The sequence below is a fragment of the Mandrillus leucophaeus genome, unplaced genomic scaffold (genome assembly GCF_000951045.1).
Source record: "Mandrillus leucophaeus isolate KB7577 unplaced genomic scaffold, Mleu.le_1.0 Scaffold194, whole genome shotgun sequence".
In the NCBI taxonomy this organism is placed as follows: Eukaryota; Metazoa; Chordata; class Mammalia; order Primates; family Cercopithecidae; genus Mandrillus; species Mandrillus leucophaeus.
The window spans coordinates 1,164,167-1,178,079 of NW_012101965.1; the positions used below are offsets into that span (position 1 = coordinate 1,164,167).

General features: G+C 38.8%; 1 protein-coding gene across 1 annotated transcript in view; it reads right to left on the reverse strand.

The window, feature by feature from the left end:
• The window catches only part of ARFGEF3 (ARFGEF family member 3), a 136,154-nt gene that overhangs the window by 91,267 nt on the left and 30,974 nt on the right, over nucleotides 1–13,913 (reverse strand). The window contains 3 exon segments of the mRNA XM_011978416.1: nucleotides 2,352–2,430; nucleotides 4,921–4,963; nucleotides 9,259–9,381. Coding sequence (XP_011833806.1) covers nucleotides 2,352–2,430; nucleotides 4,921–4,963; nucleotides 9,259–9,381 — 245 coding nt within the window.

Here is a 13,913-nt window from a genome sequence, read left to right on the forward strand (position 1 = left end):
CTATAACAACCCCTCCTAACACCCTTTTACTGTCCTGTGGTTTCCCATGGTGGACAGGCTCCCTCATATAAGAAGTTACTAAAATGAATCCTGTTAACTTCAGGTGTTCCTGGAGCTCTGTGGCTGATGGGCATTGGCAGTCTTTTAAGAATATTTTCTCATTCGATCTTACAAAAACATCAATGTGTTTTGTATTACTGATAGTCTATACAATATTATAGTAATTACCATAAGAAATAGTCTATTAATTATTTTATAGGATATACAAACTTAGGGTGGTTCAGATCTTTGTCCAAAGTCACACGCTAGTAAGGGGCAACGTGTGGGTTTTAACCCAGGTAATCCAACAAAGATAATGTAGTTGAGCCAATAGTGATTAAACATCACTCTTGATTGTGTCTTAGGAGAAAATATGCCAATAGAAACATATTCCAACTCTGCTATACCAGCTGTCTGTGTTATGATGGAGGGAACTGGATGGGGAGGGGGAGGACTTAGCACTAGAAGAGATCAGACCTCTGGTCACTGATGGGTAGAGTGAACACATGACCTAAACCAGAACACCTTTGAAAGTGAAGGAGGGTAATTATAATTATTACACAACAGGTATAATCTGGGACTGTCCTAAGCAAAGCAGGTGGCATGGGGGCCTTACAGATGGGGTCACTGCAGTTGGTGCTAGAGCCCACAGTTAGGATGGTAATCTGAGTGCCAGCTCCACTGTTCCAACACTCCATGGTCAGGAAAGATGCGGACCTACGCAGGGTACAGCAGGAGCTATTTACATCCATCTGCTGTGGGACTCAGCCCTCCTGAGCAGGGGGAAGCCCAGACCTGATGCCTGCCTAGCCTGCCAGGGTCCAGGGATGGGAGAAATTTGAGGGTGGGGGGTAGAGAAAAAGTGCTATTTCTTTTTGGTTTATACTATCCATGTATTAAATAGGCCTTTTCATTTTTAAAAATAAATTTTATTTGCATATTTAAGGTTTACAACATGATGTTATAGGATTTATATATATTCTAAAATGGTTACTATAGTGAAACAAATTAACATATCCATCATCTCACATAGTTACTCATTCCCTCCCACCACCCATCCACAGCCCAGTGGCAAGAGCAGCTGTAAGCTACTCATTTAGCAAAGATCCTGAATACAATACATTATTAATAACTATAGTCCCCATATTGTACATTTGATCTTTAGACTTATTCAACCTACACATTTGCTACTTTGAATTCTTTGGCTTATATCTCCCTATTTCCTCTCCCCGACCCCAACCCTGGTATCACTATTTTATTTTCTATTTGACCTTGAAGTGCCTCAATAAAGAGAGCTTACTTTGGTCAAAATATAGAGGTGACTTACAGGAACAACAGAAGAACTGATGAAGAAACCATCTGGCAACAACTTCTAAGAGTAATTCTAAGCTTAGCTTAAAAAATAATCCTAAATTTCTGAGAAACCAAAAGCCAAACAAATTAAAAGATGAGTTTCTGCAATATTTCCAGCAAAGTGAGACACCTCATTCTTGCCTACAACTAGACTATTTCTCCCAACTCATTCCTGCATTTAAAATTCAGCAAGTAACTTTTCTGCATCATCAGATGTCCTAGTTACAAATGAATGATAGTTTAATGTCTTTCATAATTCAAAGGGCCCTTCAGAATTGTAATGTGTTGAAGAATTTTGCAATTCATGACATAGGTAGCTGGTAGAGACTTTTCATCCCATGTTGAAAGTCTGGTGTTTTATGATTTGGCTTTACTACAGGTACACAGGTTGTCTTGTTAACGACTGCACGGAAAGATGGAGCAGCGGGCATCACCTAAGTGAACTCAGATATTAATTGATATGCAAAAACAAAAAGTAAAAGTCAGAGTAACATGCTCTTTTTAAAGCCAGTTGTGTGAGCTCATAGGCTCTAGAGTGTTAGAAGAAATAGAGATAAATTACACAGTCCAACGCTGTCATTTGATAGAGGAAGAAAGGGCAGCACGGTTTGATGAGAAGAGTCACGCACCGGGACACAGCTGAGATCTGGCCGAGACAGGACCGGCTCTTACACCAACTAGCACTCAGCCCAAGATTCTTCCCACTCAGCTTCATGCTCCAGGAAGCAATTGCTCTCTGTAAGGTACTGTGTTCCCATTGTCACAGCAGAAAGTTATATACTCTAGTAATGGTATTTGGTTATTTGAATTGTGCTAAATTTCAGAATATATTCCTTAGTAAATACCAGTGTTGAGTCCCTATAATCTTATAATCCATAATTTGAAGCGATGCTATAGACAAAGGTTATTTCAGAAGGAGACCACCAGTAAAGAAAAGCGGCAATGGTTAGGGCACTTACTTTATGGCGGCTTGCAGCTTCTCACACAGGACGGTGAGTACAGAGACAACATCATCACAGAGGGACTCTACTGTTGACCCTTCAAAACAGAGGAGGTTACAGGCATGAGACATCAACAGGGGGCACGACAAGTTCCCTGAACCGTCCTTCCCATCCTCCACTTTAGATGGTTTTTGAGACTGAAAAGATGATTTTCAGATGTGGAGAAGCCCTTAGGCCACCAAAGTGATGATCACAGAAATGATAAGAATTAAGTGTAATTATTCCTTTTTTTGTTTTTTTGGAGGCAGAGTCTCACTCTGTCACCCAGGCTGGAGTGCAGTGGCACCATCTTGGCTCACTACAACCTCCGCCTCCCAAGTTCAAGCAATTCTCCTGCCTCAGCCTCCCAAGTAGCTGAGATTACAGGCAGCTGCCACCACACCCAGCTAATTTTTTGTACTTTTAGTCGAGACGGGTTTCACCATGTTGGCCAGACTAGTCTTGAACTCCTGACCTCAGGTGATTCACCCCCTCAGCCTCCCAAAGTGTTGGGATTACAGGCATGAGCCACCGCGCATGGCCTATAATTATTCTTTCTAAAGCAAGACACTCAAAAAGATAGTCCCGAAAGAAAATAATAGATTGTTTCTTATTATCAATAAAATTCACTCACACTTACCAAAGGGAAATTAGTAATTTCAAAAACATCATGACAGACAACAATTTTCTTACTATTTAGGCCAGTGGTCTATGTGTGTATTCCTTATTCTGACCCTTGAATTTCTGGGTCTTCTGAGCTGATTAGAATAGTATCCCAGAGAGAGAAAATAAGGCAGCATGCGAAAAGATGGGCTTTGGAACTAAGAAATCAGAGAAAAATGGGGCGAAATAATTTAGCCAGATCTTTACCTACTTTATTTGTTGAGCATCTGCAGGGCACATGGTCTTTGTTGATACTGAAGCAATAGTCGATGTCAGAAAAATAAAATTTCCCTCTAAATGTGCTCTAGTTTCCAGAAACTAGAACCAAAACTCCCACAGAAGCATAGTGGGAAATTTGGAATCTGTTCAACTACATGGCAAAAACTGCTGATTGTGTGAGTTTGGGCAAACTTCAGTTTTCTTCTGTCAAAAATGGGATAAATAATACTAATTTCACAGAATTGTCAGGCTACGTGAAACAGCAAGTGGAAGCATTTGTTCCCTAAAATAAAAACCTGTAAAGGTCTTTACAAATGTGGCTCTAAGTATCTGATGAATGTATAAATGAATGATGACGGTGACGTCAGGGAAGATGGAGAGAAAATGGCAAGTGTGTAAGAGAGAAAGTAAAGTTGGAGGAAGGCAGGGAAAGAGAAATAAATGGCTGTTCCTCAGAATTAAGATCTTAAATGCAGCAATAAAGAAATGATAAAACATAGTTTAAGATTAATAAAACCCACACAAGTAGTCCTTAAGCTCAATTTTAGATAAACGTTAAATGAATCCCTCTGTCAATTTTTTACTATTATATTTTTTAGAGCTATATTCTTGACCAAGAAGATGCAGACCCCCTTTTTAGTTTATAAAATCATCCCACATTAAAGTGAAGCCTTTATGAGAACACCATAGCCAAAAAGAAGAAAGGAAGATGGAACATCTTAGCGCATGTCACTGAGAGCATCCAACTGAAAAGGGCACCTTCCAGTCCATGGCCCAAGAATGTAGCATCATGGGACTGAAACAATACACTCTAGTGATGCTTTAGAATGTGACTTAAGGTGTGTCTCTTTCTCATTTCTTTCAAATACTCTTCCTCTCCTAGTTGTGGCTGGTAAGCTGTTTCTCTCCTTTTCATTCTCTCCCTTTTTTTCCCCTCCTCCTCACCTCCATCTCCTTCTCACTATTATTAACTGGCAAATATAATAGAAAAGCAGATTTTTCCAATATTTAAAAAAATTACTCAGTCTGAATTTCAATTTTTTAATCAGATATTATTTTTGCATACTTTCAGAAACTAGTATCAAACCTGTTTTTAAAAATTAAATTGCTGGTTAATTATATATGTGGACTTCTATATTTTTTTCTTTTCCTGTGGGTCAGAATGAAGGTTCCTTAACTTGATTTCAGCTGATCTTTGTCTTGTCTGCAATTGGGTTGTCTGCAAGTGGCCCTGTGAGATGACTCAACATTCTTGTCAAAAAATTGGTATTTGACAAACACAATTCTGGTGCAGTAACACTGTATGCCAATCAGGTTTCTACAATCTTCTATCCAGTTATTCTCATTTTAGCAATTAAACTTGACTTCATGGAGAATGAAGTAACTAACAAAGCCAGCCTCCAAATGAGAGGTATGTGAAGTGTTAATTTCCCTCACAGAGTTGGATCAGGAACAGGTGTGGTTGGCATAAGTGAATACAGGAACAGAAGAAAGACAGCAGCTGATTAAATAATGCCACCTAAGGCAAAGCCAAGCACAACCTCCAAGAGAATGGTAAAACAACCCCGGGAGCTCCTAGACATCTTTGTACCCCTCACTCCAAACACTCAGTAGGCATTCTCACAGCTGCTTTAAAAACTGAACTAGTACAAATCAAATGCAATACCTTGATTCCCGAATTCCTGTGGGACATCTGGGTTTTCAATTATCTAGTAAGGGAGACACACACACACAATTAGGAGATTCAGGCAAGAAAAATCCTGACTCTTTGACGCTGGGAAAATTCTAGGACACAAAATGGCTTCTGGAGCGTCCTGGGCTCAGCTACCTTGCCTGAGCACACCCCCCACCCACCAGCTCTTGAGAGCATTTCATTATTCATGGTGTTTATGAGAAAAATTATTATCTCTGGAACTGAGCTTATCAGTTCCCAAAATAATTCATTCAAGAGTGTCCACGCAAACGTGTGGACACGCCTCGTGGACACTTCCTGGAAGTTTAAACCCTTTGGTGCACTTAAACTCCCAGGATTCCAGGATGCTGGGCTGTGACCTGGGGCAATGCCTGCCTAAAGAGGTGAGTTAATTTCACACAGAGAACAACCTATTCCAAGGCTACAGCTGACGCTGTGCATGGCCCCTAATAAATACAGACTCTTGGCCATAAGCAGGATTAGGTTCCTGGACTTCAAAATAACTGGTCAGAATCTCCATCTTTGTATTTGATGGGGAGCATTTTAACCATACCGAGCCAGCTGCTCTCGGCTAGGTACATCCAGAACTATGAGGGCAGAGACAAAACCGTGAGGGAAGGGAAAATAGGAAGGAAAAGACATTTACAAATAATCAGACTTACTTCCCATTGCAGGGATAACTCAGCGACTACTGAGCAGAGACTAAGAAGGTGGCACTTTACTCTCCCTACCTCTTTGCACCAAGAGATGATAAGGAGGTATTTTCATGCCAACTAATTACCGGACATGTAACTCATCCCATGGTGCTGATTTAATTTTTAAACTTGTTACAGGCACATATTTCTACCATTCTCTGTTCATTAATTTGCAAGCTCAGCTGCTTCCACAGCAACTTTTGTGAAATGTTATGTCAGTATCTACAGCTCAGAATGGCTAAAGCCACGTTGAGAACACTTTCTGGAGGAAACACAGTTGAGTCATATTTAAGGGTAGGAGAATCCCTCCATCCTTCAGCCCCAAATATTTAAATGTAGCAACTTTACTTTTTGAAATTAGTAATTTACAACTTAACAATAGCTTAGGTTACCTAAAATAATTCAATAATAAAGCTGGATAATATGGAGGATTTGTGATGACAAAAAATCAAAATTATCATCTGTCCTGGGGTGCAACTGGGGATAAACATTAGGTTGAAGATACACATCCTGCTAGTGATTTAGGCGTTCTACATTATCTATTTTCTTTCCACTGCATTTAGCCTTCCTAATTTTGAGGTGGCCCATGATGTCTTTCCAGTTGATAACTGAAATGAGTGACTGAGGCAAGTATCTCAATCAATCGAAGTTTATTAAGACCGCTTTTGGGCACACCTGGGAAAAATGCGAGCTGTGACTGTCTGCACCTGTGGCTGTTTTTCTGAAGAGGCTTTCAGGAGGTTTTACATTTCAAGAGGTTTCTACATTTCCTTAGAGGAAGGAGGAAGGCATGTAGGGAGAAGGACAGGTAGGCAGTAACGCAAATCGTTACATGCTTATGAGATTTTACTTAGTGCCCAGTAAATCTAAATTTACATAAGGTGAATGTTTGAAGAAAAAAATGGGAGTAACAGAAGAATCAATTATGCAGATATCTCTGGGTAAACAGAAGAATGATGGATCTTGTCTTTAAAGATGGGCTTGTAATCAACATTATCAGTGTGGAATCAAACAGACTTTACTTTTAGGAGCTAGACTTAGATTGCGGATCTAAAGTTACAATAGGCATGTCCTTGTTTATGGGAGGCCAGCAAAGTTTGACTTAAGAGTGATCTGTGGGGGCAGTCATTTGGATATGCCTGAGGCCTCTTACCCTTCTGAGGTGGTCTGGCTAATGCATAACGCTAGTAGGAGCAACTTATTTGGAAGAGGGTGTTACATGACTCAGCCTCCAGGTTTAACCTTCCCGTTGGCATAAAAAATTTGGGGGTTCTGAGATTTTAAAAATTTTCTTTTACACAGTGATAGGCCGTGCTAGAAAATATGCACATCTTCCCAAGGGAATGCTCAGTGTTCCCCAGGGGAATACGTGACCTCTTCAGAGCAAACCTCTCCATTCCTACAGATGATTCCACTTTAAGAGCTTTAAAAAAATACCTAAATTCTTATGTGACAAAACTTATGTCTCCCTCCATTGGATATCACAAATGCTTCAAATACCAGCATCCTGAGAACGATGTTTACTGGGACATGGAATTACATCTCCAGGGACCACATGAATAATAGAAAGGAAATAACAGGAAACACCAATTTTCCACTTAATTTGAGATCTTGCCTCCGGTTGGGGTGAGTCCAGATGGTCCACGATGAGCAGGACCAGAAGGCCTTATTAGCCACATAATACCCAGGATGGAGACAGACAGCCTCTACAGTATCAACTGCACCTCCACAGCCATACCTTTGCCATTCTTATAGAAGAGCAGTATGAACTAAAAGATTGGGATATTTGACTTGAAACCTAATACTCTCCTACTTAAAAATTTTAAAATAAGATTAAATGAACTCATATAATTGAAAGCACTTTGAAATTACAAAGTTTGATTTAAATGTTTCATTTAAAATATTAAGATATTATTAATATAGTGTTTGGTCATATTGCCATTTAGCAAGGATGAAATATGAGTGTATATTATAAGATTTCTCAACATCTTAGATTTACGTCAATTAAAAACTTTTTCTCTTAATATGTTTTCTATTTATGTATTTTAATTTCTTTTAAACTAAATACTCCCATACTACCTATATCCAAAATCCTACTTTAAATGAAATTGTTTTTAGCAAGGGGTAAGCTAAAGTAACAAAAATATCTCAAGTTAAAACAATTTTTAATAGAAACTGGGAATTGGATACAGCAAACAGAAAAGAAAAAAAAATCAATATTTGCTTTTTTCAGATTAGTGTTGTTTTCAACACTGGCTGCCAGAGCACATATTAAGTGAGAACTTGTACTGGCAGTCAGCTAGGAGACCAGGGGTTTACTTCGGGCTCCTTCATTGATAAGCTCATTCATTTTAGATTTCAATTTCATCTTTCTGGGCTTCACCTTCTCATCTGTAAAATAAGGAAAAAAGAATTTGACTAGATCATCTCTAAGGTTCCCCTCAACTCCGTGATTTTCTAAAAATTAGAAAATATTGAAATTAAAAATTACAAATAGTTGAAGTTAAATAAGAAATCCTAATTTTTATAAAATTAATTTTGGAGATATCTGGGACTGTAACTGAGATTTTCTTTTCTTTTTTTTTTTTTTCTGAGACAGAGTTTCACTCAGTCGCCCAGGCTAGAGTGCAGTGGTGTGATCTCAGCTCACTGCAACCTCCACCTCCTGAGTTCAAGCAATTCTCCTGCCTCAGCCTCCCAAGTAGCTGGGATTACAGGTGTGCACCACCACACCCGGCTAATTTTTTGTATTTTTAGTAGAGACAGGGTTTCACTATGTTGGCCAGGATGGTCTCAAACTCCTGACCTCAGGTGATCTGCCTGCCTCAGCCTCCCAAAGTGCTGGGATTACAGGCATGAGCCACCACGCCCAGCTGTAACTGAGATTTTCTATTTGAACAAATAATGAATGTCATTTCAGAACACTCGTTGTAGATTTCAAAAGGATTTTAATCTAAATTATTACAGAGGCAGATTTTAAAACAACACAAAACACCAATTTTGAAGAGGAATCACTCTCTCATTAACATTCCCATAAGATAATACATACAAGGAGCCAATTACATTTACATTTTCCCCTGGAATGCTCATTTTAGACAATCTGTTCAAGTTCAGAGCAAAAAGCTCTAACAGGCTTTGATGGCAGAGAGAAGACAAGTTAGTTCAGTTTCACCCTGAAGGCCCCAGCAGGTGAGGGAGGCCTCCTGCCACCATCTTTTAGTTAACAAAGGGAAACATACCCAACCTCAAAGCATGTAATAAATTATACTCATTTTTCTTAATTTCAAATTTACTTCCAATATTTGTTAATGTATCACAATATTTCTAATACAAATTTTCAGTATGAGAAGTTTTAAAACAATGATTAAAAAATAAGTTTTAAAACAATAACTCAAAAAATTACAGAAACTATGAGGAAAAGCAATTCTCAAAGCTTTGGGGTGAAACAGGCAAACATCTAAAGAGCTTAATGTATACAAATAAATGTTCTTTTAAAACAAGCAGGCCCTTCCTACTGTTTTCAGGAGGCAGGCAGCCCTGGCAGGAGGGGCCCCCGGGTGTGGGATACACAGACACCACCAGGAAGGTGATGAACGTGGGGGTGTCACAGACTCACCGTATTCTCCTGCCTCTGTCGTAACTGTAAAGTCAAGTCACTCAGCATTTGACTGAGAGTTGCCCGCACAGCAGTGTTTATGCTACGCTGGTGACAGCTGCTTATGTATGTCTCAATGCATACCTGTTAAAGAAATAAGACAGCAACACACATGTCTGCAGGTATCAGCTTATTACCAACATTCTTTGGGATTAACCAGAGAGGATATCAAATCCCTCTTAGACAGAAAGTCAGCCTGATTTAGGACTGGTTATTACTAAATATAACTAAATATATTTTAAATCCCTGGAAATTTGTTTTTAAGCATATAGGAAAAATGGTATTTCCCTAAGGAACCACTCTTACCACCTGTTCCTCTGAGCATCATAGGAGAATGAAAATTAGTGATCTTTAGATGTGCCAAATAATTCTATCTAGAATCAACTCAGGTGGCTGGAAATTAATCAGAAAAAGTTCACTTGGTGATGAAATATAACAGAATTTATTAACTCCCAGGTTGTGCAGTGTGGGAAAAGGGTTAGCAAAACCCTTTCTCCTGCTCTATGAATGAGTTTGACCTTGGGTCAACCCTCTAGCTGTGTTCTTCTGGAAATTTCATAAAGGCAGGACATCAGCTGTGTTACTAGGTAGCATGGCTTATGGCAAAAATGTTTCCAAATTCCTATGCTACATCTGAATTGGGAGAACTGTGAATCAACCGTAAATATCTGGTGGGTAGCCACAGGTTTGGGCTTCCCTAGGTGTACTGACTCTTCGAATTGACACATCCTCTGCAGGAACTATGCAAACTCTGCTAATAGAGTTGTTTCAGAAATATTGGTCCTATTTGGGACACAGGGCTTCTAGACCAAGGTGACTGCACTCACCGAGATGGTTCTCATCTCCTTGCATCTATGCTGTCATTTGAGAGCCAGAGGTTCTTCTCTAGGCTGCTGTGAGGATCCCCGGCAATAACAATGCCTAACACTGTCCTGCTTCTGTTTCCTGTCCTGTGTCCTGCAAAGTGAATATAACACCAAGGGTGGCCTATTTGGATCTTGCAAGTCTCCATGTCTAGTTGAGCCTAAAAAGACCCGGTGGTGGCTACTACATGGAGAAATCTCAAATAGGAAAAAAAAATCCCTCATTTGATAATATGCTGCTAAAAGTCATGACTTTTCAGATTTTACGGCCTCTAATTCTTCTGGAAGCCACAGGGATGGGCATGAAAATGCATGCTTTAAATTTGCCTACTTTTTTTCTCTCCATAAGGTATTCAATTTTACAAAGCATATTTAGAGACACAAAAACAAAAAGAGGTATTTAATTTCCTCAATTATTTCTCTAGGAATAGCTCCAAGATTATCTACAATGAAAATCCAGGGTTCTCACCTACATGGCAAATTTAATTTGATGATTGACAACTGAGACGGGCAAGAGACTACATTTTAATCTTTGTTGCTGCTTCTGCTTAAGCTGGGGAATTTTCTGCCAGGCCTCATGTTATCTTTTTCTTTCTGACATGCCTCACTGTTTACCTAGCAGAATTAACTAGGTGAACGTAAATTTTTTTTTAAAGTTTATCTCCTACTGAATGTTAATATTTCAAAGGAGCATTTGAAACTGAAAACAGTATCTGAAAAAACAAAAAAAGGCAGTCTTCTCGACCTGGACAAAACCCAACAACTCCCAAACCTACATTTGAGAGTTGGCCTAGATTAATTCATTTCAGAGTTAAAGAGCAAAAGCAAGTTATAAAGTATTTATTTTTCATAAAAGTACTTAGGGCACACGACTTTTAATTCATTTTCTCAAATAATCATGGATATAGTGGATTTGAAGACACAATAATTTATGCATGCTTAGAAAAAAAAGGTGTTTTAGGCCAGATACGGTGACTCACACCTGTAATCCTAGCACTTTGGGAGGCTAAGGTGGCTGGATTGTTTGAGCCCAAGAGTTTGAGATCTGCCTGGGCGTAACGTGGCAAAACTCCGTCTCTACAAAAAATACACAAATTAGCCGGGCATGGTGGTGCACACCTATAGTCCCAGCTCCAAGCATGGGAGGATCACCTGGGCCTGGGAAGGTAGAGGCTGCAATGAGCCGTGATATCGTGCCACTCCAGCCTGGGTGACAGAGACCCTAACTACCCCCTGAAAGGTGTTTTAATCCTGAAATGCTTCTACTTTTGCATGTGATGAAGTGGTTTTAAAACTTTGAAAATACATCTAGAGGCCGCACTGAATCACTCTGATGAAGCCAAACTCTCCATCGTGCATCATTTGTACTTCATAATTGAACAGTTTTCTTTAAATCTTACATTTTCCCCAGAAATCTTTGTAACTGTTGATCTTTAAGATCTCTAAGCTCTGCCATTTTAAATTTATGGGGCAATTGTAAGCCTTAAAAGCATTACAGATGAAAGAGGAACTATTTTGAGAGCTGAACTACACACTTAATATAAACTCTCTTGAATACTGAGAAACAAATCACTACACAATCTCTGTTAAAAAATTACATCATTCACTTTAGACTCATGAAAGAAAGTGCACGCATGAGGAATTGGATTTTATATAACGCAGATACTGGAAAAAGTGGCATATTCGCTATGGCCACGTGAATCTATGGTCACAAAAATTGGATTTTATATAGTGCTGTAAACAGACAAGAACTTTCCAAATAGCTAATGTATTTTTTTTTTTTTTTTAGTTTTAACGCCAGCACTGTTTTTAGTATTTAGTTGCTAATACTATACATATAACACTTGGACATGACTTATTGCAGGAGGCATTTTATTCAGGGAAAAGGTAAGCATGTTTACTCAGCTAAAAAAAAAAAGTATTAATTTAAGAAGCCCATTTGGCTAAAGTTGGGAGTACAAAGACTGAATATGACAAAAGGTATCCCATTAAATATAAAATTTACCATGTATTTGATGCTATGGTTATCTATAGGTACCCAGAAAGAAATGCTTTCTCAGCTATCTTGGCATCTTCTAAAGGAAAGTTTCTTACACTTCCTGTAATAATATATTGGCAACCTACTAAGATTCATAGAACTAGAGCTTCCATTTTTAAACCTATTCATTGTATTCAAGACCAACTATTTTTAATGTTTTTCTTCCTCTACCTCAGGGCAGTACTAAATGAGCACATTGAATCAAAGCAGCTAAAAGAATACCATGTCCAAAAGCAGGCTGAGTTTCTGGGACAGAGCTCATCAGTTTCTTCTTTTATTCTGCCCATTATTGGTTCTACCTGCCCATGCTCTTCACTTTCATAAAGCAGAATCAACACTGGGAAAGCCTAAGTCCTGCACCTTTGCTAGAGGCTTAAAGGGCCAAGTCAAATACCTTGTGAAAAGCCCTATAGGGACCTGATCACAGGGAACACACAAAGATGCAGGGCAGTGAGGAGGTTATAAGGGACACTTTGTGATCATTTCACTGATTTGTAAACATCCAGCTATATAACATGCTAAACAGAACTGAGAGCAAACACAAATGGTTAATGATACAAAATAAACCCCAAAGGTAGAAGGAAAAAGAACAAGAAAACACAAGTCTGCAGGCTGTACATAAGCAATAAAAGCTTTACATCACTGAGTAAGTAGACTGATAGATAATAGTACTAGGTTAAACCCAGGGAGAAATCACTAAAGCATTTAATATGAAGCAGCACAGTGGAACACAGCATCATATATATATATATATATATATATATATATATATATATATATGCGCCAAAGGGATCACAAATATTAAAGAAGATGCCACAATAAAAATGTGCTTAGCTTTATAAAATACGTATGATCTTCACTTTGTTGAACTGTGCAATTACCTTCTCTTTCCCACCTGAATGGGGTTATTGGCACTGCTTTGTTAAAATCATGCATAATACTAATAAATTCCATAAAGAGAAGAGCTAGTATATTGTCAACTGGAAAACTTTTATAGGGATGAAAAATAATTTATGGTGATTAAAAGTAGAAAGGATCAGAGATTAAGCTATAAAAAAGCAGAAGGAATGTCCTCTATGTAGGGAAGACTATAAATGCTTCTTGAACGCATTAGTACTAGAGAAAATCTTGGCTATCACTATAAGTCTAAGTTTCATGATTAATCATGCTGACAGCTCAGTTGCCAGGCTATTCCTTATTCTCTCTTTCCTAAGACAGGTCAACAGGTAGGTATGTGGCAAGAGGCATGTCATCAAATGGGTTCTGCTGATGCCAACACACACACACACACACACACACACACATATACACGGCATGAACTGAAGTTGTTTTATTATTTCTAGGAAACAGCTGTATAAGTAAGTCCGATCACCACGTTAGGTACGGAAGTTGGCTAGTTTTCCTTTTGGATGTCAGCTCAAAAGTAAATTCTAAAAGTGCCAGGCATACCCGGAGAAATCTGATTGTGACTTGCCTCTTCCTCCTCCATGGTCTTCTTGGCTTAAGTTGGCATATTAAAATGGCTTAAGACACCTTAACCCATCAATTCATGCACCTTTCCAGGTCTACAGAAGATTGGCTGAGAACCAGTCCAAACTGAAGCAGAGACACTGGTCTGTGTGTCTTCTAACTCCAAACAACTTCTTCACAAGCCACGCAAGTAAGAGGTTTAAGGGAGGTGTGGAAATTCCTTGCCAAAGAAACAATAACTTACT